Genomic DNA, 27,733 nt, shown 5'->3' with positions numbered 1-27,733 from the left:
ATGTCCTCTTGGTCATGAGTTTTATCTTTCATTTCTATGGTGATTTTAAATGGTAAGTGATCAGTTGATAGGTCTTGTATAGTTTCCTATTTGGTTTAGGTTTGTATGAATGGTAAACACATTGTTATGTCAGGTGATATTGGTTGATGTGTTTCCCTCTCAGAATGTGTTTTTTTACTTGCTTTCTTGATAGTAATTACTATTTTCCAGAGATGGGAACTGGCCAATTTCAGTCTTCTAGCTCTGGCTCAATGTCTATTGAGTACTTTTGTTAGTTTACCTTTTGGTAATTCATGAATGTCCTCTTGGTCATGAGTTTTATCTTTCATTTCTATGGTGATTTTAAATGGTAAGTGATTAGTTGATAGGTCTTGTATAGTTTCCTATTTGGTTTAGGTTTGTATGAATGGTAAACACATTGTTATGTCAGGTGATATTGGTTGATGTGTTGGTGAGGTTATCTGGTGGAATTATTACAGGAATTAATTATGTTTAGTCTAGGGAGTTGTTCTGGAATTTTATGTCCTCTTTAGCCTGTTGTTTGTGTGACAAGTCAATTTGGATGATGTGCTTTCAGATCACCTGCCAATATGTGGTTTGTTAATGAGTTGAGAGGTTAGATCTGTGAGATGTACCTTCTTGGGGTTGCTGTAGTTGGAGGGATATATTTGTGATATTGTAGGTTGTTTTTACTATACATGTTTGGATTGTGATAGTTTTGGTGATGGAGTCTGATTCTCTGGTGTCTCATCTTTTGTTGGAGAAGGACATGCTGTTGTGTACTATTGTTGAGTCCACCTTTGTATCTTGTATTGTCTTCTATTATCCTTGTGTAATCTGTGAATGAGGGAATTGTTATTTGTGGTGTCAGTTTTGCTTCATGTACAAGCGCAATGTGTATATCTTGTGTAGGATGTGGAGCAGTTCTATGTTTGAGTCCCTTTATGTTTGTAGTACTGTATGTTTATGGTGTATCTATGTGTTTGCTGGTGTGATGGTTATCTTGTGCTGGTTACAGCTCCAAATTTTTGTGGATTGGTTTGTTTTTAAGGACTCTACATTTTAAGTGAAACCATTTGTGGCATGTGTTGTATTTGATGTTTGTGTTTGGTGCAGATAGGATAAGTGTGTGTGTGTGGGGGGGGGGGGGCTGGGTTGGATTTTGTATTGCTGGCTAATAGGAATAGAAATGGTAGGGGTAGACACCAGTGTACTGATCTATGGTATTAAAAAAAAAATAAGAATAAAAAATAATGATAATAAAATAAAATAAATAATAAAAAGGGGGGGAGGAAGTGCTGGGAGTAGTGTACGCATGTAAAAAGTGAAGAGCTGGTGCCCAACCCTTAGAACTGCACCTGTCTTTTGAGGTGGGGAATAGGTTGTGGACTTCCTGAATATGTCCTGTAAGCTCTCTCTAGGTGGCAGGGATGGAGGGGTGAGAGGATGGAAGGTCTTCCTCTTTTCATTGTCCAGGGACTCCAGCAGTGCAGCCTCTTGTACACCAAATACAGCAAAACCACAGATACAGTACTACCTCTCATTAACGGACTAAAAGGGGGGTAACGGTGTCCGTTGATGTGAATAATCCATGGATTTGGAGTGGTTTTTGAGTGGCATGGTGATTGCACACACTAAACAACAGCACCAAAAACACAGCGAAAACACAGCTAATCAATGTCCGTTAATGAGAGGTAGTACTGTACTGAATACCTGAGGGAGTTAACCTTTACTCTTTTTATCTCAGATATTGTAAATTTATACTACCATTGTATTAATTTTTGTATAAATTTGTGTGCTTTATGGTGAATAGAGTTATGTTAATTTTTTTAAATTCTATGTCTTCTGTGTATTCTGGCTACTGCTTTGTTGTATTTTATGTCATTTTGTCATCAGATTTTTATTTTTTTATTCTACAGCGATCTTTACTGGCAAATTGTCAGTCATCTAGAAGGAGGTCATGATGTTTTCCCATATATATAGTGTGACAGTAAGCATGCTGAAGTTGCTGGGGAAATGGCTTATCATAGTGGAGAAAAGATAGTCAACTACCAGTGAGAAAAGGATGTACAATATACATTTGGTATATCAGTCAAGGTTTGCAAAATTTATTTACAGTATTCAGATACATATATACTTGCATATATACCAAGGGCTTTTTCTCTATTACAAGGGAGGTAGCCAAAGTCAAAAAGCATAATTCCACTCCTTCCCACTGCACTCCCATTAACCACCCCTCCCTCCCTTTCATCTTGGCTTCTGGATAATGAGTCATCCCTGCATCTCACCTACTGTCCTGGGTCAGAAGCAATGCAGCAAGACACAGCGCATCCACAGCAAGGCAATTTCATTGAAAATGGGAGAAATCCCTTCGGGCTGTGTCAAAATATCATTCACACATAACCTCTCCCTAATCTCCCACCCACTACCTTCCATGCATCACAGTATCATCCATGTACAGCCATTCTCTACTCTCCTTTCTTTCCTGAACAGACATCCTGCTCTTGCTTAACAACCCTTTTACCCCATCCATCCATCTCATCTTTGGTTACCCCCTCATGTTCACTCCAACCACCTCTGCCTTATACACTTCTTTTACAAATCTTTCTTCATTAATTCTTTTCATGTGTCCAAACCATCCCAATACTTTTTCATCAATCATTTCCACCCCAACCTCGTTTCTCACTCTACACAACCTTGTAACCCCTACCATACTTGTTAGACATTTCATCTCAAACACATCTAAACTCTTCCTCTCTTATGTTCCATGTTTCTGCCCCACACAGTGCTGCCAGCACAATCACCCCTTCATACAAACACTGTGGGACAAGGTCTATACAACTGCTGGATGAAGACTAGAAAGAAAAAACAAGAAGGGGGAGCATTATTTCTGACCAGGAAAGACTTCAATGTGACAAAGTTAACAGAAGGAAAAAAACAAAGTAGAATCAATTATGATAAAAGTAGAAAACAACCACATGAAAGGTAGAAAAATTGTAGTAGTGTATGTGTCCCCCAAAACACAGTCCTGGACAGAACACGATCATGCCAAATTGTTAGAAGATACTAAGTATGAACTGACTGATATACTGAAAGAAAGAGGAAATACGGTAATTGTGGGTGATTTTAACTCAAAAGAAATATGTTGGGAAGAAATGACAGTAAAGGGTGGAAAAGACATATGGGGCAGCATGCTACTCAATATGACCATTGAATACACAATGACTCAGTGGATAAAGGAAAATATGAGATACAGAAACAATGAGAACCTTCGAGACTGGATTTAATACTTATGTCAGAACTTGAAATTGTAGACAGAATAGATTACAAAACACCAATGGAAAGAGTGACCATGTACTAATAGAATTGGAATTAAAAGAGCAAATAGACCTAAGAAGAAATGAGAAACATAGAATAAGAAGACCAATGTACAATAAAATGAATTTTGAGAAACTTAGAAAATTCTTTTGTAATGCAAACTGGGAAAAATTCCAAAATAAAGAAACAAGGATGAAAGAGAAATGGAATATACTAAAAGAAATTTATAATGAGGGTGTGAACAAATATGTACCACAGCAAAAGCAAGAAAGAGCATACATAAAGAACTGGTACAAAAAAAAATGTAGTGAAGCTAAGGATAAAAGAGACAAAGTCTGGAAAAAAATGGAAAAGACAAAAAAAATGAGCAAATGGCAAACATACATCAAACTAAGAAACAATTATGTAAAAATACATAGAGAAGAAAAGAGAAATTATGAAAAAGAAAAAAAAAAAAAATAGAAAAATGCAAGGAACAACCTAAACTATTTTACAGATATGTGAATGGTAAGCTAGAAAACAAACAAGAAATAGAAAAGCTGCACCAAGGAAGTCATGAATGTACAGAAGAACAAGAACAGGCAGAAATTATGAGCAACCAATTCAGATCAGTATTCACAATTGAGAACACACCTGTTAGGGAAAAGAGAGACAGAAATCCCCCAATGAAGGAATTAACTCTAATAAAGAAGGAAATCAGCAACCAAATAAAAAAATTTGATATCAGAAAATCGCACAGTCTGGATGGAATTGCAAATTGGAAACTGAAAGAATGTGTAGAGTTAACAGATAAAATATACACTATAATCAAATGCTCGCTCAAAGAAGGAAAGGCACCACAAGATTGGAAAAATGCAAACATTGTACCAATATATAAAGGAGGAAACAAGGAAAACCCAACTAACTACAGACCAGTTTCCCTAACAAGCACAGTAGCAAAAATATGTGAAAAAGTGATCAAAAGTCGATGGGTTAAGCACCTGGAAGAAAAATCTATACTAAACCCAAATAAATTTGGATTTAGGCAGGGAAAATCATGTACGACAAACCTGATCTGCTTCTACTCGAGACTAATAGATATAATACAAGAGAGGGATGGATAAGCAGACTGTGCCTATCTAGGCCTACAAAAGGAATTTGACAAAATACCACATAAGAAATCAATAAGAAAATTAGAATCAATAGGTGGCATCACAGGTAAATTATTAGAATGGATGGAAGACTTCCTGACTAGGAGAAAAATGTGGGTAGTAATTAGAGACAAATACTCAAAGTGGGAAGAAATGATAAGTGGTGTTCCACAGGGGTCAGTGCTGGCTCCAATCATGTTTGCCATATAAATGACATGGATGAAGGAGTAGAGTGTTATATGAATTCTTTGCAGATGATGCAAAAATATTAAAGAAAGTAAGAACAGAAGAGAACTGTGATTCATTACAATCAGACCTGGACAAAATCTGGAAATGGACTCAAAAGTGGGAAATTAATTTCAATATCAAGAAATGTAGCATAATGGAGTTTGGAAAAAGTAAAAACAGAATTTAAAAAAACTATGAAATTGGTGAAGAAGAAATAAAAAAGTGCACTCGGAAAGGGACCTTGGAGTAATAATCAGCAAAGACATGACACTGGATAAACATATAAACAAAATAGTTGGAGAAACCTTCAACCCATTATTAAACCAAAACTGGAATATACAGCGACACTTTGGACACCCTGTACTAAAAAGAATATAAGGAAATTAGAAACAATACAGAGAGGAATGACAAAGTTGGCACCAGCTCTTTCCAAATTAACATACAAAGATTATCCAAATTGGAACTACCAACGCTGGAGCAGAAAAGACAAAGATGTGATCTACTGAATATCTTTAGAATCATGAAAGGGATTGAAATCCTTGATAGAAATAATTTAATAAAAAATGACAATGGAGAGGTCATGAAAAGAAACTCAAAAAGGATAACTATAGAAGAGATCTGAAAAAAAAAAAAAAAAGCTTTCCACATAGAGTACTGGATATCTGGAATAACTTAGATTAAGAAACAGTGTGTGCAAATACTATTCAAAATTTTAAGAAAAAAATTGATGCTGAAAGATACAAAGATGGGCCACAACGAGCATAACTCCCTTCCCATGTAATACAACTAGGTAAATACAACCTCCTCTTAGTATTCATTCCCGAATGTCTATTTCTCATTACACTTTTGAATCCCCCAGGGCAGTTACTTGATTCTCTCAATCTACAATCTACCTCCACCTCCATTCCTCCCTTTTCTGCCACATTCAGATACGTAAATGTATTTTCTTATCACAGCCTGCATAGTATATAAAGTTAATCACATACATGGTTTCATACTCTGCAACTCCTGAAGAGTTGTTAGAATGTTATATTTATTTTTTGACATAGTTTCCAAGCATTCCTCCATGCTGCAGCCATAATCTTGGATAAGGACCTGACAAAAGAAAACATCACAAAGGATTAGAAATAAAGAAAGAAAAAAAATCTACATCAATCCATATATATATATTCAGTATGTACACATACATACAAGTACACATATATATACACTGGGGTTGCACAATTCAATGGCCCACATTTCAACAACTCACATATTCAACTTTAAATTCCTACCCCGAAACCTTAATTCAAAAGCAAAAGTAGGAAATCCGATGTTCAAAATGCACAAAAAAAAACAAGTTTCTTAGTTTGTTTGCGAAAATGGAGACGACTCACATCTTGACATCTCAAAAACTGCCCTAACCCTGTTGAACTGCAAGACCCCATTGTAAGTATATATATACACATGTATATCATTCCAAGGCCAAGATCTGACTCTAATGACTGGTATAAAATAAAGTTTTACATCTTAATTTTAGCTTACACCAACAACATGTTTTAAGCACTCCTGACTGCGTGGTTCAAGAAAATGAGGTGATGCTCTTTTTTCAATATCTGATGCGGCTTGAGAAATTAAGCTGTCAGTTGTGCCATCTATTGATAAAGAAAAGCATGGTCCTTCTATGGGTGTGCTCAAAGTGGCTGGTTCATTCCTTGCTGGCGAGTACTGGTCTGCATTGGATTTTCCAACCCAGCCTACTTCAATGGCTGGATCATTCCTTGCTGGGGTGTACTGGTCTGCATTGGATTTCCCAACCCAGTCTACTTCACTATCACTTTGTTCTGGGAATGTAGATACTATACTAATTTCCTGTGATTTCTCTTTTTCTTTCTGTACTGGAATGGAGGGAGAGGAGTTATATGGTGTTCTGGAATTCCTAGTTTCATATTCGTTACAAGTATCACATTTGTTATATCTTCTTAATATTCTTTATTCTATCCCCATTGCTGATGACATTTGTTCCAGATACAATTCCATTTGTACCTGGTAATATACAAAGGTGTGATTAATATATTTTTTCCTCATCAGTACTTGCCTTCCTCTTAGCAGATGACTGATTGATATGGCCTGAAGTTCCATGAGTTTCCTCATTCTCCTCAGATGGTGTGGATATTTGTGAAAATTTTCTCTTCTGAGGGAGGCTGAGTTTGGTTATTTTCTTGTTAGTGTAGGTTTCCTGAAATATGGATAACATAATATTTATACATACAAGGAAAGTGCATGGTGGAGAATCCTGAATCTCCTCTCTCCATCCCATTTAGTGATCTTTAATGATATGCATGAGAAATACACTCTGAATTCTTTCTACCCACCACCGGGGGATCAAGAAGAGAAGGGGTACAAGACAGGTTCAAGGGAGCAGCATAAAAGGACAGCAATATTACAAAAATATCATCCACCTTAACCAAAGTTGGATGGAATGAACATGAGAGAGTGACAGAAGACGAGATGGATGGATGAGGTAAAAAGGGCATTGAGCAGGAGGGGAATGTCTGTTGAGAAAGGGAGAAGACAGGAGATAAGGATATATGGACAATGGTTATGTATGTATGATACTGGAATGCATGGATGGGAGTAGGTGGGGGATGGGAGGTTAGGGGAGTGGTTATGTGTGAATGAAATTTTGAAGCAGCCTAAAGGGATTTCCCCATCTCCTTTTATGCATGAGGGGACTAAAAGGGGGGTTTTCCGATTATATGAAGTGACCTTGTTGTGGATGTGCTGTTTTGCTGCATTACTTCTGACCCAGGGTAATGGGCAAGATACAGAGATCACAATGCTAACCCTTCAAAGCACTTCCTTATATGACCTACCACTGCTATGCACTGTGGTACCAAGATATGTAAAGCTTTCCAAGTCACTGGAGTGGCAGGCTGCATGCACATCTCCACTATATGTGTCCATGAATATAAGCCTGTGATTCACCCTCCCATGCCCTCACCCACTACTGAGCCCAACAATGGGAGACTATAATTTGGGTATACATATTAACCCAATAGTCCTAGGAGCCATGGACCATACGGTGTCAGCCCAGGTGGTAGTTGTTTGACTTACGACATACCTGACCCACAGATTCAATTCAATCAGCCTAGCAAATTTACTTCTTTGATCCAAGAGGGGCAACCCATCCTGCCCTGAATGGAGGACCAATGAGGCATGTTGCTAGACTCAGAGGAGTGTCACTCAGCCTCCAAGACTCCCATCTTCAGGCACTGCTGGGCTACTATGGATGGCAAACATGTGGGTCAGTGACCTTTGGATGTCCACTGACTTGAGTTCATCTGCCCTTTTGATGGTTTTCTCTTTCCTCTATCTGGGTGGCCAAAACACCCTACTCACTGGTGGGTCAGCAGTGGGGTAGCCAGTTTAGTCTCCAACAATTCTATCATGCAGCAGGTAGTTTTGGGTTACATGGTACCAGTAGGCCAGCCACTTCACCTGACATTATATATATATACATATATATATATATATATATATATGCATACACACACACACACACACACTTCAACGAACGGACAGCTTAGAAGACATTCTGAAGAAAAAGTGAAAAATAGAGGATTCCAAAGCAAAGGAAGTACCTATTGTATTTGCAGGGTGGTGGGGAAGTTGCTCGTGGGGTAGTGGGAAAGTAGGGAAAGAGGAGAAGGGGAGGGATTGCTGAGGGAAATGGAAGGAAATGAGGAAGAAGACTTGGCCCAGGCAGACAGACGAAATGTAAACATCAAAAAACGGCCCCCCGACCAACTGAGTGACGACGAAATGTCTAATAAAAATGTAAAGATCAGAAACATAGATAAGAGCAGTACAATGGAAGGTGAGGATGATAATTTCAAAGGATTTAATGAAAGGGCGGCGGATACTAACCTCCCCCGACTGACAAAACTGGAGGAAAAACTTCAACAAATGTCTGACAACTGGGAAGTTAGGTTTGGCAAGATGACAAAAATCGCCGAGAGGTTTGAAAAATTGGAAAAACTAGAGAAGGCGAACAAAAACTTAACTGATGAAATAGAAGACCTAAAAAGACAGTTAAGAGAAGTAAAGGTGGAGAATGAGGAATTGAAGAGCAATAGTAAAGAAAACAGAGAGGCCATAACTAAAGAAGCTAAGAATTGGAAAGCAACCCAAGAAGACAATAAAGTTTCATTCACTGACATAGTCAAACAGCAATTGAAAGAACATACTGAAGACTCGGTTATTAAAGTGATGAGACAAAAGGAGAATATAGTAAGAGATTTAGCAGACAAGAAGAAATGTATAATTATATTAGGAATGGAAGAAAAACACAACCCAGATAGAACCACAAGAATCAAAGAGGAAAATGAAAAAGTAAACCAATTACTAGAATCAGTTCAGGAAGATGAACCAGAAATTATGAAGCAAATCAAAGAGAAATTTAGACTTGGAAAGTATAGCACAGATAAGACCAGACCAATTAAGATTAAATTCAAGTCACAAACGACGGCAGAGAATATCTTATCCAAAACAGGGAAACTAGCAACAAGTGAACAATATAAAAAGGTATGGATAAAAAGGGAAATGAATAAAGAGGAAAGAGAGGAAGAAAAACAGAAAAGACTTGAAGCTAAGGAAAAAAACAAGAAAAGAACGGAGTCAGAAAAAGAGAGATTCTATTGGAGAGTAGTGAATATGAAACTAAAGAAAGTCGACACACAAGAGAAAAACAAAAGGGAAACAGAGAACACAATGGAAGTGGCAGAAAACTAAGAGTGTCTTACACAAATATAGATGGATTAATTACAGGATTGAATGAGCTGAATGATTATTTGAAGGAAAAAGAACCAGACATAATGGGAATTGTAGAAACAAAATTAAAAGGTCCACTACCACACAACAGTGTAGGACATGATGCATATAATTATTGGATTAGTAACAGAGTGAAAAAGGAAGGGGGTGGAGTTATGTTCCTGACTAAGAAGGATATAAACGTGAAGTGTGTCACATATGGAAAGAATACAGTAGAGATAATAATGATGGAAGTAGAAGACAGAGATAAGAAGAGCAGAAAGTTTGTGATAAATTATGTTCCCCCGAAAACAGCCTCATGGGAAGAGAGTGAACATAAAAGTATGTTAGAGGACACAAAGATAGCATTAAACAAGATAATGGAAGAGGGAGGAAGAATAGTTATGATGGGCGACTTTAATTGCAAAGAAATCTGCTGGGAAGAAATGACAGTAAAGGGTGGAGACGGCTCATGGGGAAACGCTCTACTTGAGATGGTTACTGACCATACAATAACACAATGGATACAGGAGAACACTAGGTATAGAAATGAAGAAGAGCCATCGAGACTAGACCTAATAATTATATCCGAACATAGAATAGTGGACAAAATTGAATATAAAACACCAATAAGTAAAAGTGACCACATATTGATTGAACTGGAACTTAATGAAGAAAAATATATGAAAAGAAATGAACAATATAGAAAAGGAAGAATGATGTATGAAAAAACAAACTTTGATAAAATAAGAGAATTCTTTCAAAAGGAAAACTGGGAAGAAATATACAAAGAAGAAACAACAGTAAAAGAGAAATGGAATATTTTGACAAAAATTTACAAAAAAGGAGTGGAAAAGTATGTCCCAAGACAAAAACAAGGAAAAGAATATGTAAAATGCTGGTACAACAAAAGTTGTAGGGAGTTAAAAGACAAAAGAGACAAAGCCTGGACCAGATGGAAAAAAGACAGAAGACCTGAAAAATGGAAAATATATACCTGTTATAGAAATGAATATGTACAAACGTGCAGAGAGGAAAAGAGAAAATATGAAAAAGATGTCATAGAAAAGTGTAAAAATCAACCAAAACTATTCTACAAATTTGTAAACAATAAACTGAAAAAACAAACAAGATTTGGAGAAATTAAGACAAGAGGGAGTTGAATACACTGAGGAAATGGAAATGGCAGAAATTATGAACAAACATTTTAAATCAGTGTTTACAAGAGAGAACATACAACCTGAAGAGAACGAATGGAAAGAGAAAGTCCCCCCTATGGAAGAAATAGAAGTAACAAAGAATGAAATATTAACACACTTGAGTAATCTTGATGTCAGAAAATCGCATGGACCAGATGAAATAGCAAACTGGATACTGAAAGAATGCAGGAATGAACTGGCAGACAAAATACATAGCATACTAAACAGTTCCTTGAAAGAAGGAAAAGTTTCAGAAGATTGGAAAAAAGCAAATATAGTACCAATATATAAAGGAGGAAATAAAGAAGAACCTACCAACTATAGACCAGTCTCTCTAACAAGTACAATAGCAAAAATTTGTGAAAGAATTATCAAAAGTAGATGGGTAAAATATTTAAAAAAAAAAAACAAAGTGTTAAATCCAAGGCAATTTGGATTCAGACAAGGACGATCATGCGTCACCAATTTAATATGTTTCTATTCAAGGCTAATAGATATAATACAAGAAAGAGATGGATGGGCTGATTGTGCATTTCTAGACCTAAAGAAAGCTTTTGACAAAGTACCACATAAGAAGTTGCTTAAGAAATTAGAAACTGAAGGAGGAATACAGGGCAAACTACTAAATTGGATGGAAGACTTTTTGCAAGAAAGAAAAATGAGAGTAGTGATAAGAGACCAGCACTCAAAATGGGATGAAGTAATAAGTGGTGTTCCACAGGGAACAGTTCTGGCCCCAATAATGTTTGCTATATATATTAATGATATGGATGAAGGAATTGAAAGCTATATGAGCTTCTTTGCAGATGATGCAAAACTACTGAAAAGAGTGAAAACTGAAGAAGATTGTGAATCACTACAGAGAGATCTAAATAAAGTACAGGAATGGAGTAGGAAGTGGGAGATGGAGTTCAATACAAAAAAGTGTAGTATAATGGAATTTGGAAAAAGCAAAAACAGAATAACAGGAGCATATAAATTGGGAGAAGAAGGAATAAAAAAAAGTAGAAAATGAGAAGGACCTGGGAGTCATTGTTATGAATAATATGTCACCTGAGAAACATATAAATAAGATTTTTGGAGAAACTTATAATTTAATAAGAACAATCAAAGTTGCATTTACATACCTGGATGAAGAAATGGTGAAGAAAATGCTAATCACCCTGATAAGACCAAGATTGGAATATGCAGCAACGATATGGTCACCAAGTACAAAAAAATGTATAAAAAAACTTGAAAGAATACAAAGAGCAATTTCAAAATTGGCACCAACACTCTCAAAACTATCATATGAAGAGAGACTAGAAAAACTTGAACTACAGACACTAGAGCAAAGAAGAGAGAGAGGAGATTTGATAGCTATTTACAGAATCATGAAAGGCATAGAAATTACTGATAGAGAGAATCTGATAAAATGGGATAACAGAAATACAAGAGGACACGGAAAGAAAATAAAAAAAGACAGCTATAGAAGAGATTTGAAAAAGAACAGCTTTCCTCACAGAGTAATAGACAGTTGGAACAAGTTAGATGAGAAAGTGGTGTGTGCAAAAACAATACATGAATTTAAAAATAGTTTAGATAAAATGAGATATGAAGACGGGACCCCACGAGCATAGCTCCCCTTCCCGTAAAATACAACTAGGTAAACTAGGTAAATACACACACACACACACAGATGTATACACAAATATATCAAGATTTTTCTTCCCCATAGATAAAGGGTCATCACTATCACTGTTTACACTGCTAGGGTCAAGATTGGTGTAGCAATGCACAGCTCTTCCACAACAGGGCCCAATACATACGTCCAATGTGGATTAAACAATTAATAAATAGAATAAATGATTAAATATATTACCTGTGTTGAGACTGAAGGTTTTGTTGTAGCACCAGAGTAAACATCTACAACACAACAAGGTGGTATTACTTCATTCATATTTTTTGAGGACTTGTTATAAAAATTATCAGATATAATTATTGGTTGTTCAAAACTAGTTGAAGTTGGACTCTCAAATGTTTCTGTACCAACATTTTGAGCTAATCCACAGTCTCTATATACAACTAGCTCTGTATCTTTACCCTCCTCCATATTTGTGTTTAAACTTGAGGAATTCAACTTGTCATTGGGAGTAGGATCTAGTCCTGCAGGATGTTGTTTTCCTGCCTTATCAAGTTCTTTAGGCACTTCTATAACTGACATGGAGTCTACAATTTCTGATGATGAAGATGGAAATGATGTTTTCCTATATTCCCCTGACAAGCACATTCCTATGACTTCAGATGATGATGATTGTGAAGAATCATTTACTTTGTCTTCAGAGGTAGGTTCTATTCCTTTGGATTGCGGGCTTATCGTGAGAATTTCAATTTGTTTTTCTATGTCTGATGAATGGTCTATATCTTCATTTGCTGTAGATAATTTTCTATTTTCTATATCCATGTTTAATGTAATATCAGGAAGTGGAGAACTTGCTGCAATTCCATTGGTTGTGAAATGGTTGTCAGAACTATCCTTACACCCAGAATCTTGTTGCTGGTAGGCCTTACCATTAAATATTGCTTGAGTAACTGGCCCTGTTCTGGATACTAGTGACGATGGAGGTAAATCTAGTAAAGATTGCATGTCATTTTCCCCACATTCATTCTTCTGTTGAGGTCTTTCACTTGAAGTAAGATTTTCATTTGAATCAGAGGGATTTGAAGTAGCTTTTTTCTTTTTTCTCTTATTTTTTCTTTTTCTTGGACCATCATGTGAGGTTGAAGACTGAGGTGCCAAACTTCTGTAACGATCCATTCCTACACTTCTGGCTTTTACATTTAAGTGAGGCTGTGATATTTTTACTGGCAATGATGACTTTCTCTTCTCCCCACTAGGATCCTCTGACACTATGACTTCTTCTTGAGGTGGAAGAGGACTACATGACCTCATCTTTGTTTGAGTATTGTCTCTCTTGCTGCCACTTGCCATGTCCAAATTACTTGGATTAGTATTTTTGCAAGTGGCATCCTTATTTGAAGGTCTCACCATAATTACTTTTCTTACTTTAGGAATAGTTGGGGGGTTTAATCCTTGCTCTAGGCAATACTTCTTCATCCTCTCTTGAAGATAATGTTTTAGACCATTAGTCCTAGGAACAGTTGTGTAATAAACTCCTTCTACACAATACTGCTGCCCACGACTGGAGCAATATCCTTCACTAGCCATCTTGCCTGCAAGAAAAATGTACAGGGTAAGTACATTTACAGTTTAAATGCAAGGAAAAAAAAATCATAAATACAGAGTATGAATGTAGCTTTGATTACTTTTCTTCATATAATGGAAATTCGAATAGCCATTACCTTACCTGGAAAATAAGTATAGTTCTAGGTAAAACAAAGGAAGCAATGAAATGTACACATTAGATGATCTTACAAGACAAACATCAGAATCATTTCCCTACTCCCATCTTCAAAACCTGTCAACATCCCCTTAGGGACACTATACATATATGTATATAAATGTTGATATGTATATAAGCAAGAAAAACCAATGGAGAAAATAAACAATAGATGGTAAGATCTTTCATGTATTACATATTCAGACACAGTACAGAAACTAGAAAATAGAACAGGTTTTTATACACATAACACCAAGAGAAAAGAAGGGACTTGGGGAGTGTGACCTAGGTGGTCAATGACTACATGCTCTTCTTGTGTCCCACTTCCTCAGACAATCAACCTGGGGGAATTGTCTCATGACTAAGCCTATCAATAATTTGTCACTCTCAAAATGACCATAGCTTAAGTTCATATTTTTGTCATGTGTACCAGAGATTAGGCATGATTCAATTAGATTCCTTTCTAAAAAAAAATCTACTTTTTGCAAACATCTTGGAATCTCAGTCAATGTGATGGTCATGGTTGGCTTTGTGTTGAAAAAGGCCATTGCTTGATTGTGCTATTTTTATGCTGTATCTGTTGAGATATCCTGTGTTTTATTTATTTATATGTACATTTTTTCATTATTATTGGCTGCATGTTATTGTGGCAAAGTGGCATGCAGTTGATATTTTAGGGTCTATATGGGGCGCCCCTACGGACCAGAGCCACACATCATTTTGGCTGTGATAGAGGAAAACTCTGTTCATAGAGAAATGATGACACTTTTATACTACGACTGTCCCTCCGGTATGCTGTCCCCCAACCCCTTGTTACTGTCCTGTACAATTTCTCTGAATATTCATTTCCTTTTTTGCCTACTTCCCTGTGGTGGGGGAAAAAGAATACTGCCACCAAGTAATTCCACTTGGATCGTAAGAGGTGAGAAGAAAGGGACGGGGATTGGGACTAGGCATCCTTCTCCTTGTAGCCCCACAGGGGACATTCCTAAAAGAAAAAGCAAAGGCATAAGAGGGTCTGGGACTTTTCCGACCAGCACCCTAAGGCTTGGGTCTTTTAATGTGCGTGGATGTGGTATAGATGAGAGTAAAAGGGAAGAGATAGGTAGTATGTTTGTGAGAAGAAAGATGGATGTGTTGGCTTTGAGCGAAACTAAGATGAAAGGGAAGGGTGAGTGTAAGTTTGGGAGTGTAAGTGGGAGGTTATCAGGAGTGAAGAGAGGGCTAGGGAGAGAAGGGGTGGCTATACTAGTAAGTGAAGAGTGGCTTCTTCAGAGGAATAGTGTTTGAAGTCAAGCTGGTCAGTATACGGATATGGCAGAAAAAGGGAATGTGGTGTCTGGTTGGTCCCTCACTCGACATCATCTGCTGGTGTGATGAGTTATCGCAGCTAGTGGACAAAATATCTGCCTGTTGGTCGTCGTGTGGCCGAGCTGTCTGTCTAGATTAGGGGCTCTGTGTATTTTGTCCAAGATGATGTAGCGTGCTGCTGTTTTACCCCATTTCAAATCTCCTGTCCTCTTATTGATGTTATCCTGGATGTTGATGAATACGGACTCTATCACCTTTCTTTCTTGCATTGTGAGGTTATCCATAAGAATCTTTGCAGTGTCCCATTACAGTAGATAGCCTCGTTTGTCGACATGATTTACTATCACACTGCTAACCCTGTGGTGTCTAACATCTGCTTGATGTTCTTTTATTCTAGTGTCTAGCCCCCTGCTAGTCTCACCGATGTATTTCTTATCACATCCACCACATGGGATTTCATACACTGTTCTTATTCATGGTTGGGTCTTGTTTCTTTGTTAAAATGTCTAGGTTACTAAGTATTGGGTGGTCCCAAATTCCATTCTAACAAGAGACCTAGACAAAATCTCATCCTCCTCCAACATTCGTCTTGTAACATCTACAGGTATGAAAGTGAAGGACTTTAACAAAGAAACAAGACCCAACCATGAATAAGAACAGTGTGGTATATGAAATCCTGTGTCCAATCTCTTTGTCCAATTCATGTCCCTCCTCTCGAACCTCTTTCAGAATTGCCTTTGCAATTTCTTTCTTTTCTCTTCCTTTTTGGTATTTGTATACATGAATCACAATGGCAAAAGCCGACAAGACTGTGAGAATAAACACCTTGTGAGATCGAAACCTTTATTGGTACTACGTTTCGCTTGTTACAGCTTTTTCAAGTACAGACATGACACACACTCTGAGCACATATAAGCCAACAGGGAAGGAACTGGGAGAGGTTATCGGGGAGGGGTGGGTGGTAGGTGGAGGGGGAAGGGGGAGGAGGGGGATGGGTGGGACTTGGTGGAGACAAAGGAAGACATTTCGGACAGTTTGTTGAAGTGGACTAAGGGGGATGTTGGTGGTGATGTTGTTCCAGGAATCGTAGCGATGCTCCCGGATCCGGACGCCTGTGTTATCCACCGGAACACCAACGACCACCTGATGGATTGGGATAATGCAGAACTTCTGTTTAGTGAACCAGACAGGGTGAGGAGAAAATGCCTCGAAGCGGCCGCCATTCAAAGCTTCAAAACCATTGAGCAGAACAGAGGCATGTTTAACATCGCCCCTCCTATCATCCATCTGTTACCCGCATTAAATAAATGTATGATATGTCCCCCTTAGTCCACTTCAACAAACTGTCCAAAATGTCCTCCTTTGTCTCCACCAAGTCCCACCCGTCCCCCTCCTCCCCACCTCCCCCTCCACCTACCACCCACCCCTCCCCGATAACCTCTCCCAGTTCCTTCCCTGTTGGCTTATATGTGCTCAGAGTGTGTGTCATGTCTGTACTTGAAAAAGCTGTAACAAGCGAAACGTAGTACCAATAAAGGTTTCGATCTCACAAGGTGTTTATTCTCACAGATTTGTATACATTATGTGAAGAGATAGGTAAACGGGTAGTGGAGTGGAAGGAGGTTTCCTCAAGGATAATGTGGATGAAGGTCAAACTGGGAAAGGAGATGTGGGTCTTTGTAAGTGCATATGGGCCTGGCAGTGAGAAGAGTGTAGAAGAAAGGGAGGCCTTTTGGATAGATTTAAATGAGTGCATAGAGGATTTAGGGAGAAATGTCAATGTAATAGTACTGGGAGACCTTAATGCTAGGGTAGGAAATGGTCCAATTGATGGAGTGGTTGGGAAATGTGGAGTTCCAGGAAAGAATCGTAGTGGAGAGTTGATGGTGGAAATGTGTCTAGAAAGAGAGTTGATGATAGCAAATAGTGTTTCGGAAGAAAGTCAAGCATAAGTACACATGGGAGAGGGTGGTGGATGGAAGGGTGGTAGATAGAGCGTTGATGGATTATGTAGTGGTAAATAGGACTATGATAGGAAGGGTTAAGGATGTACATGTGCTAAGGGGAGAGGGTGGGGGAATATCAGATCATTTTTTGGTGGAAGGTAAGTTGAGAGTGGAGGATAGATGGAGAAAGAGGAAAGGGACAAAAGGTAGGGAGGTGCTTAGAGTGAACTCTTTAAATGAAAAGGAAAAGGAGTACAAGAAGAAGCTGAAGGAGGAGTGGGAGGGTGTGAAGGATAGAATAGAGCTAGGTGTGGAGGAGGAATGGGGATGGTTCAAGGAGGGAGTCACAAAGTGTGCAAGGATGGTGTGTGGAACAAGAAGGACAGGAGGAAATAGAAGGAAGGGTAGTGAATGGTGGGATGAGGAAACAAAGAAGGTTGTAGAAGAGAAGAAGCGAGCTTTCACAGATAGGTTACAAAATAGGACGAGGGAGTCATATGAGAGGTACAAAGAAAAGAGAAGTAAAGTGAAAGGTAAAGGAGGCAAAGAGGAGAGCAGATGTGAAGTGGGGTAAGAGTATGACATAAAATTTTGAAAGCAATAAAAAGATGTCTTGGAAAGAAATTAAGAGAGGAAGAAGAGGCGAATCAAGTAGAGAAGAAAAGGTAAATGGTGCAGATGGAGAGATGATAATGGAAGAGAAGGCAGTAAGGGGAAGATGGGCAGAATATTTTAGGGAGTTGCTAAATGTGAAGGAGGATAGGGAGGGAAAGGTAGTTGCAGTGGGAAATGCTAAGAAAATGACTGTGATGAGTGAGGAAAATGGAGGAGAAATAAGGAAGGACAAAGTGAAGGCAGTTGTTAAGATGATGAAAGCAGGTAAGGCACCTGGTCTGGATGGATGCCATGCAGAATGCCTAAAAAAAGGAGGTACAGTGATAGTGGACTGGCTGGTGAGGTTATTTGATGTTTGCTGGAGAGAGGGTAGAGTGCCGGAGGATTGGAGGAGTGCCTGTATAGTTCCACTTTACAAGGGGAAGGGGGACAAGTGTGAATGTAGTAGTTTCAGAGGGATTAGCTTGTTAAGTGTAGTTGGGAAGGCTTATGGGAGGATCTTGATTGAGAGGATTAGGAGAGGAACAGAGGGAGTAATTGGTGAGGAACAGTGTGGATTTACGACGGGTAGAGGTTGTGTAGATCAGATCTTTGTGGTAAGACAGATATGTGAGAAAGCTATAGGAAAGGGGAAGGATGTTTTTTGGGCTTTTATGGATCTGGAAAAGGCTTATGATAGGGTAGACAGAAAGGCACTGTGGGAGGTTATGCAGATTTATGGGATAGGAGGAAAGCTCCTGGGAGCTGTCAAGAGTTTTTATGAGAGTAGTAGAGCTTGTGTCAGGATTAGAAATGGAGAGAGTGAGTGGTTCGAGGTATAGGTGGGACTTCGTCAAGGATGCGTTATGTCGCCCTGGCTGTTCAACTTATACATGGATGGGGTAGTGCAAGAGGTAAATGCAAGGGTAGTGGGTAAGGGATTGGAGATGGTTAAAGAAAATGGAGAAGAGTGGGAGGTAAACCAGCTGTTGTTTGCGGACGACACTGCGCTTGTGGCAGGATCGGAGGAGGGATTGAGGAAGTTGGTGACAGAGTTTGGGAGAGTATGTGATAGAAGAAAGCTAAAGATAAATACGGGTAAAAGTAAGGTGATGAGATGTACAAGGGGTGAAAGTGGCAGTAGACTGGAAGTGAGCATTAAGGGAGAGCGACTGGAGGAAGTGGATAGTTTTAGATACTTGGGTGCAAATGTGGCAGGAAAAGGTGGAGTGAAGGTGGAGGTAGAATGTAGATTGAGAGAAGCGAGTAAATGCCTTGGTGAATTAAAAAGTGTAATGAGGAATAGACATTTGGGAATGGATGTTAAGAGGAGACTGTATGAAGGAGTGATTGTGCCAACAGCACTGTATGGGGCAGAAACATGGAACATAAGAGAGGAAGAGAGAAAGAGTTTGAATGTGTTTGAGATGAGGTGTCTGAGAAGTATGATGGGGGTTACTAGGCTATATAGAGTGAGAAATGAGGTGAGGAGGAGAACGGGGGTGGAAAGGGAGTTGGGAGATAGGGTTGATGAAAGAATATTAGGATGGGTTGGACACATGGAAAGAATGAGTGAAGAAAGACTAGTAAAAGAGGTATGGAAGGCAGATGTGGAGGGAGTGAATATGAAAAGACGTCCTAGGATGAGGTGGATAGATGTGGTGAAGGGGGCTTTGGGGAAGAGGGGAATGTCTGTTGAGGAAGGATGGGAAAGGACAGAAGACAGGGGTGAATGGAGAATGGTTGTATATGGATGATGTTGTGATGCATGAGGTGGAATGGACGGGGGGGGGGGGGGATGAGGTAGTATGTGTGAGCAAAATTTGACGCAGCCCGAAGGGATTTCTCCCTGTCTTCTCCTTTTATGCATGGGGGGAGGGGGAGGGGGGGTCGTTGATTTAATGAAGTGGCCTTGGTGAGGATGTGGTGTGTCTTGCGACACTGCTTCTGACCCAGGGCAGTGGACAAGGTGCAGGGATGACCCGTCATCCAGGAGGTGCTAAGATATGAGGGAGGGTGGAGGGATGTGGAGTGTATTCAGGGATGGAATGGGTGGGAATGATTTTATGCCTTTTCCTTTTTGGCTACCTACCTTGTAAGGGGGAAAAAGCCTTGGCATATGTATGTATGATGTATTTTTTTCTTTAATACCATAAACTACAATGCACTTTTTTTTATTGCCTGTGTCTCTTACCCATTTTCTTTTCTTTAATTTCTTTAATTAATGTTTCTTTAGTATTTTCCTTTACCTGCTGTTGTACTGTTTCTTTAAATGTTATTTTCTGATTTTCTTGTTCAAGTTTCTATTAATCTTTTATTTCTAGGAGAGCCATCTCCTTAATTGATTCTCCAACTTTTTCAGTCACTGCTTGTATTTGTTCTCTGACCTCTTTTTTTCAATGTTTCATTTTTGTTTTTATCTTCATTTTTCATTATTACTTCTGACCATATTTAATTAATTTTTTAGATTACTAAGCTCTTTGTTCATCTCTTCGTTAGCTTTTCATATTTAGCTTATATCTCTGTGAATTGCTCTATAATCAATGTTTAAATCTATAAGTTCCTTCATGAAGTCTATCCCGATTTCTTAGTACATTGTTATACCTAGTTTCTCTTTCTACATCTAAACCTTTACCTAATAGTCCTCTTTCTCTTGGAAACCCTGAAAAAGCATTGGTGTCCCACCTTTGAGTTGACTTTGGGGTATCATTCAAACAAGATTTTTTTGGTATCACCCCCAGTGGTGACTCGACTCTGCTCATGTCCAATCCTCTCTTCATTGGCTCATTTTTCCTTTTTTTCCATCCTCCATTTCCTGTTTAATACACTATATAAAAATGGATACTTATTTTACCATAGCAGTCACCCAAAAACACAACTACTTCTCTTTTGTAAACACAACTTAGGCATTTCCTTGTTATTGTTGAGAAAGTGCTGAATGAGAGCTTGTTTGCTAGCCTTCCGTTCATGCCAATGTCAACGGCTAAAGTGTGTGTGTGTGTGTGTATTTATCTAGTATTACACAGGAAGGGGAGCTATGCTCGTAGTGACCTATCTTTGTATCTTTCAGCATATAGTTTGTTCTTAAATTCTTGTATGGTATTTGTACACACAATTTGTTCCAGATATCCCACTATGTGTGGAAATCTATTTTTTTTTTTTTTTTTTTTTTTTAGATCTCTTCTATAACTATCCTTTTGGGGTTTCTTTTCATGTCCCCTTGTTTTTCTTTTATCCCACTTTAATAAGTTTTCTCTGTCAAGGACTTTTCTGTTTTTCATGATTCTGTAAATGGCCAATGGAGCACCTCTTTCTCTTCTTTGTTCCAGGGTTGGTAGTTCCAGTTTAGACAATCTTTGCTCGTATGTCAATTTTGAAAGTGTTGGTGTCATCTTTGTCATTGATCTTTGAATTCTTTCTATTTTCCTTATATTCTTTTTTGTACTGGGTGTCCATAATGTCATAGCATACTCCAATCTTTGTCTTATCAGTGTGACTAGTAATTTTTTTTTTTTTTTTTTTTTTTTTTTTACCATTTCCTTACCCACGTAATTAAAAGCCACTTTTATTAATCTTAGTAAATTGTAGGTTTCTCCGACTATTTTGTTTATATGCTTGTCTGGGGACATATCTTTGGTGATAATTATTCCTAGGTCCTTTTCGGAACTTTCTTTACTTCCTTTGCACCGATTTTATATTGTCCTGATATTCTTTTTTTATTTTTTTTTCCAAATTCTATTATATTACAGTTCTTAATCTTGAAGTTCACTTCCCACTTTTGACTCCATTCCCAGACCTTTTTCAGGTCTCTCTGTAACAATTCACAATCTTTTCCATACTTTCTTTGGTAGTTTTGCTTTATCTGGAAAGAAGTTCATGTAGCATTCTACACCATTCATGTCATTTACATAAATAGCAAACATTATTGGAGTCAATACTGAACCCTGTGGGACTCCACTTATCATTTCTTCCCAGGTAGTTTTTTTTCTGAGTGCCACTTTCATTTTTCTCCCATGCAATAATTCTTCCATCCGTTTCAGTAATTTTCTATGCACACCTATTGTTTCGAGTCTTCTTAATAGTTTTTTGTGTGGTAATTTATCAAACACCTTTTGTACATCCAGAAAAGCAGTGTGCCCATCTGTCCCTTGTAATATATTCAGCCTTGAATAAGAACAAATCAAGATTGTGGCACATGATCTCCCCTGTCTAAAACAAAATAATTTTGGATTTAATCAATTGTTCTTATCCAGATGTTTAGTCCATCTATTTTTGATGACCTTTTCACAGATTTTTGCTATTGTACTTGTAAGGGGGACTGATCTATAGTTTGTTGGGTCTTCCTTGTCTCCCCCTTTATATATTGGCATTTTTCCAGTTGTGTGGTACTTTTCTTTCTTTGTGTGAGCAATCCATTATCTTATATGATTTATCCATTAGTTCATCTACACATTATTTTAGTATCCACTTTGCAATTCCATCTGGTACATGTGATTTGACATCAAGGTTCATTATTTGGTCCTTTATATCTTTCTGTGTCACAATTATTTCTTTTGTTGAGGGGGATCTTTTTCTCCTTTCTTTATCCCAATTGTGTATTTTCTTTTGTGCATACAGATTTGAAATGTTTGCTCATAATTTCAGCCATTTCTGTATGTTCTATATATTCCATATTCCCTTTATGTAGTTTCACTATTTCCTGTTTATTTCTTAATTTACCATTTACATATCTGTAGAATAATTTAGGTTGATCCTTACATTTGTCTATCATGTCTTTTTTATATTTTTTTCCTTCCCTGCATATTTTCACATATTCATTTTTTAGTTTGATGTTTGTTTGCCACTTACCCATTTTTTTTTTTCTTTCCATCTTTTCTAAGCTTTGTCTCTTCTATCTTTTGCCTCACTACATTTTTTGTTGCACCAGCACTTAATGTATAACTTTTTTTGTTTTTGTTTTGGTATGTATTTATCCACTCCATTACAGATTTCTTTTACTATCATCCATATCTTTTCCACCTGTGTTTCTTTATTAAAGAATTTTTCCCAAATCACTTTTTGAAAGAATTTTTTGAGTTTCCCAATTTTTTGTGTTTCTCATATCTTCCCAGATATATTTCCTCTTTTAGTTTGAGCTCAAGTAGCATGTGGTCACTCTTCCCAATTAGTGTCTAGTATTCCATTTTATCCACAATTTCAAGCTCTGATGTAAATATCAAGTCTAGTCTCAACAGTTCTTCATTATTTCTATATCTGATATTCTCTTTTACCCATTGAGTCATTGTGTATTCAATGGTCATGTCCAGCAGTATATTTCCCCCAAAGGTCCTCTCCACCTTCCACTGTCATCTCCTCCCAACATATTTCTCTTGAGTTAAAGTCACCCATAATTATTAAGTTTCCTCCTTTCAGTATTTCATTTAATGTATGCCTTATGTCTTCCAGCATTTTGGAAGTTTCTAAGAACGTGTTTTTGGGGGCACATTTATCACTACAAATTTTCTACTTTTCATGTCACTATTTTCAACTTTTTTCATAATCAATTCTACATTATTATTTCCTTCCGTAATATTTGTCACATTTAAGCCTTAGTCAAAAACATGACTCCTCTACATTGTTTTTCCTCTCAATTTTTAATCCAGTGATTATATAAACCTTGTCCAACACTACTTAGTGGTAGTGGACCTTTTAATTTTGTCTCCATAATTCCCATTATATCTGTTTTTACTTCCAACAGATATTAATTTAATCCTGAAATTATCCCATCTATGTTGGTACACATTACTTTTAATTTTTTTCTTTTTCCTCCTTGTCTTCTGTTTCCTGTGTTTCCCATTATTTTTCATTTTATTCTATTTTATTTATTTTTTTTATATACCATTTTCTCAGCCTCAAGTCCAGCACTCTAAGAAAAAAAAACTTGTTCTCGTGTGTGTGCATGTGTATTTACGTATCTTACAGAAAGGGGAGTCATGCCTGTGGTGTTACACCTTTGTATCTTGCAGTATCTAGTTTGCTCTTAAATTTGTGTATGGTTTTTGCACACACTATTGCTTTGTCCAGTTTGTTCCAAGTGTCCACCATTCTGTGTGGAAAACTTTTTTTTTTTTTTCAGATATTCTATAACTATCCTTTATGAGTTTCTTTCCATGTCCTCTTGTGTTTCTCTTGTCCCAATTTGATAAGTCATCTCTATCAAGTATTTCTGAGCCTTTCATGATTCTGTAAATGGTCAGTAGGTCACCCCTCTTCTTTGTTCCAAAGTCGGTAACTTCAATTTAGCCAGTCTCTCTTCATATGACAGGTTTGAATGTGCTGGGGCCATTTTCATGGTTGCTCTCTTGATTCTTTCAATTTTCTTTATATTCTTTATGTATTGAATGACTATATTGTTGCAGCATACTCCAGTCTAGGCCTTATTAATGTGACTAATATTTTTTTCAATAATTTCTTTGTCTAAATAGGTACACGCCACTTTTACTGATCCTAGCAAATTATAGGATTCTCCAACAATTTTATTTGTTTATCAGAGGACAAGTCACTGGAGATAATTACTTCCATTTTTTTTCAGATCCCATTCTCTTTACTGTCTTAGTTCCAATTGTATATTGTCCTGATTCTTTTATTACTTTTTCCAAACTCCATCATGCTACATTTCTTAATGCTGAAGTCCACTTTCCACTTCTGACTCCATTTGGAAACCTTGTTTAGGTCTCTCTGTAGTGATTCACAGTCCTTTTCAGTTTTCACTTTCTCCAACAATTTAGCATCATCTGCAAAGAAGCTCATGTAACATTCCACATCTTTATCCATGTCATTCACATAAATAGTAAACATTATTGGAGCCAATACATATCCCTGCAGAACTCCACTAATAAAAAAAAATAAAAAAAATCATATCACAATTATCAGTAAATTTCTAAAAGTGCACACCTGCGCAATATAGCAGTAGAATATTTATTATTAATTTTGTAAATTATAATACAGCAACATAATATGCAATTTTCTTGGCAGAAATCAATAACAAAAAGTTCCTAAAACTGATTTTCTAATGAATGAAGTCGTGGCGGTTGAATGATATGCCATGTTTGTTTTGATAGATACCAAAGTTGAAGAAATGAAGGGATGATAAATTCATCTATTCTAACCTAACCTACATTTAGTAATTCGGACCTCAAATTCTAAAGATCATCTGGGTCGTTGTCATCATCACGGATGCTGATGGCCTGAATATTATTGTACCTTGGGCAATTAGCAGACAACAGCAGAACCCTATATTCTCTTATAAAGTCCAAGGAGACCCTATTGTCTTTCTAACAGCACTTATTAATGTCACCTGGAGTTGGAAAATATCCAGTCCACAATGTGAAAGCCATTGTCTAACAGACAGTGACTGGACTGGACAGACGACAACATGGCGTCTAGACTGTATCCTAGCACCTTTGTAGATCTGCTTGTAGCAAGGTTTTTTTTTGTTATTTATTTCTGCCAAGAAAATCACATATTATGTTTATGTATTATAATTTAAAACTAATATTCAATTTTTTAATGCTATATTGTGTAGGTGTGCACAAATAAAATTATAGACAATTATCTGATGGCAGCAGCTATGCCATGCTAGCTGCTGTCAGTAAAAATCTCTGGCCCAAATTTAGAAAAATTAGGACTAATTAATCTGTAAATAAATACTTTAGGTGATATATGATTGCTGGTAGAGGACCACAATATACTTAAAAGCACACTAAATAACCACTTATCACCATGGAAGCGTCTCTAATGTCTCTAATTTTTAGTACCCACCTCCTTTAAATCTAACAAATTGATTCAGCTTCCAAGACATATATGATATCATGTCAAATTAGGTCAGGGTTACTTTTTTCAAGTGCTAAAAAAGTTTAGCTATAAAAGGGGAGGGAGAAGGCCGCTATAACATAGCGTAATGTGGCACATTTCCTGTCATAACTTGTAATGGGGCAGTGATACTTTTGTTTAATTGCAATTTATACTCCCGACTAAGCTTTTTTCAACTGTTTCAACATGTCTTCGAAGCCACTTATTGCTATATCATGCAATGAAACATACACAATTACGCAAAAGAAAAATCTACCTGCCATAAATCACTGTAATACTGACGACAGGTGATTTAATATTCAACTGAACCTAAATTTTTGTTGGTCAAAGGATCATTGTTTACAATTCTGTCACTGGTCTTGGAAAAAAAAAACTTGGGGGTGACTTTAACAAAGTTACACATGATAGAAAACGACCAAACGGAGGTAGGACGGCATACCCACTAATTTCAAATGTTATATGCAGTTTATTTAACAAAAGGAAAAATCAGAAAAAATAGTACAGTTAATCAAAATATAGGATACATTTGTTGCACTGATCTGCAGTAAGTATGGATGACTTAATAATCAAATCATTATATGATCCATAAAAGTAGTTTTTATTTTCAGTTGACTCAAAGGCAACACAATATCTATATTCATTCTCCACCTCTGATGTTATAATTGGATGTGTCAATATCTGTGTATAAATATTATTTCTTTTGTCTCAGTCAGATTCATCTTAGAAAATATCTTTCTACGTCTGTACTGGACTTCTCACAGAAAGAATGTGGTGGCAAGAGGAATTCTGTGTGGATAAGCGAAACGCAAGCAGGACTGGCTAGATATTTATTTCATAAGAACGTAAGTAGTCTAGGATTGAAAGTTTATAATTCATCGTCAGTTTCCTATCTTTGAGCGATACCACTTAAGACATCGAGTAATACAGTGCGTGTTGGTCGTGATAGATGTGAATAAATCCCGACAGTCATTTTTATACAGTAAATAAATTATTATTACAAATTAATATAGACATCAGTGGTTGCGATCTCAGTTAATTTAGTAAACTGATAGCAGTAAAATTAGGATTAAGATTGAAATACAGCAATTAAGCTTCAATGCTTAGTATATGAAAGCATATATAACAAATTAGACAAGTTTACTTTTTACAATTAGATAGAGTGGTCTATAATTTTTTCTATACATACGAAAACATTAAATAAAGCATTGTGGACTCGACGCCAAAGGACCAAGTTTGGTTTACTACCCTCTCCAAGAATGTCGAGTTACCGATATATAATTTTCATTATTAATCTGTTCATTTACCACCTATAGGTGGTAAATAAACAGACGGAAATAATATTGAAGTTGAATAAAAAAGAAAGTTGAATAAAGCAAGTTTGTAATTGATCTGTCATTTGCGGCATTTTCTGGCCAAAATATTGATTTTTCCAATTTTTGGTCAATTTTGAGTTGGCCAACAAAGGGTTAGTTATTACCATATTTTCTCCACTGTTGACTTAAAAACTTACCCATGACCTGAGGTAGAAATAAGAGAAAATTGAAGAATAAACTATCATTTATCCTATACCATGGTATCATTTTGTGTTTGGAAGCCCAGATTTTAAGCAGGTGACGTTTTACGTCATAGTTTGACCTCTGGTGACCTCTGGTCTTGACCAATTGCAATGATCTACCCATCATTATAAAGCTGATACTTAGTGAATTCAAATGAGTGGTCATTCATTAAATTTAATTGAAAACTGACCGTTCCAGGTCAAATTGACTTCCCCTACCCCAGATTTTGGTCATTATTCCGAAAGCTGACGCCCATCATAAATCCTCAAATATCTACCCTGCTGCCAGTAAGCTGAGCGTCTACCTTGATTTTTCAGATGTCTGAGGTGACCCTCTAACCAGATCAAGAGAGAAACTGAGTGGCACTCTTATGCATGCAAATGACCCCTGGCTCCAGGAGTATAAACAAGATGCTGTAATGACTATCAT

The 27,733-nt window shown here is 37.2% G+C and overlaps 1 protein-coding gene across 1 annotated transcript; it reads right to left on the bottom strand.

Annotated features, from left to right (window-relative positions):
• Window positions 1-828: 828 nt before the first annotated feature.
• On the bottom strand, window positions 829-26,099 carry LOC143030463 (uncharacterized). Its single transcript, XM_076193612.1, has 6 exons — window positions 26,005-26,099; window positions 12,528-13,879; window positions 6,754-6,894; window positions 6,688-6,701; window positions 6,201-6,585; window positions 829-5,771 (listed from the first exon to the last, which is right to left on the bottom strand). The coding sequence occupies exons 1-6, from the start codon at window positions 26,009-26,011 to the stop codon at window positions 5,655-5,657; spliced, it is 2,016 nt and encodes a 671-aa protein (XP_076049727.1). The 5' UTR covers window positions 26,012-26,099; the 3' UTR covers window positions 829-5,654.
• Between the last annotated feature and the right edge of the window lie 1,634 nt (window positions 26,100-27,733).

This window comes from Oratosquilla oratoria, chromosome 12 (genome assembly GCF_046742065.1).
Source record: "Oratosquilla oratoria isolate Oo_2021 chromosome 12, ASM4674206v1, whole genome shotgun sequence".
NCBI classification, from domain to species: domain Eukaryota; kingdom Metazoa; phylum Arthropoda; class Malacostraca; order Stomatopoda; family Squillidae; genus Oratosquilla; species Oratosquilla oratoria.
This window is presented reverse-complemented; position numbering and strand designations above follow the sequence as displayed.

Bases quoted from the DNA above. Each gene is read 5' to 3' on its own strand.
- LOC143030463 (XM_076193612.1), bottom strand. The intron at 6,895-12,527 runs GTAATATATTTA...TCCATATTTCAG, and splicing joins AACCTTCAGTCTCAACACAG to GAAACCTACACTAACAAGAA. The intron at 5,772-6,200 runs GTAAGCTAAAAT...TTCTTTTGTCAG, and splicing joins GCTTAAAACATGTTGTTGGT to GTCCTTATCCAAGATTATGG.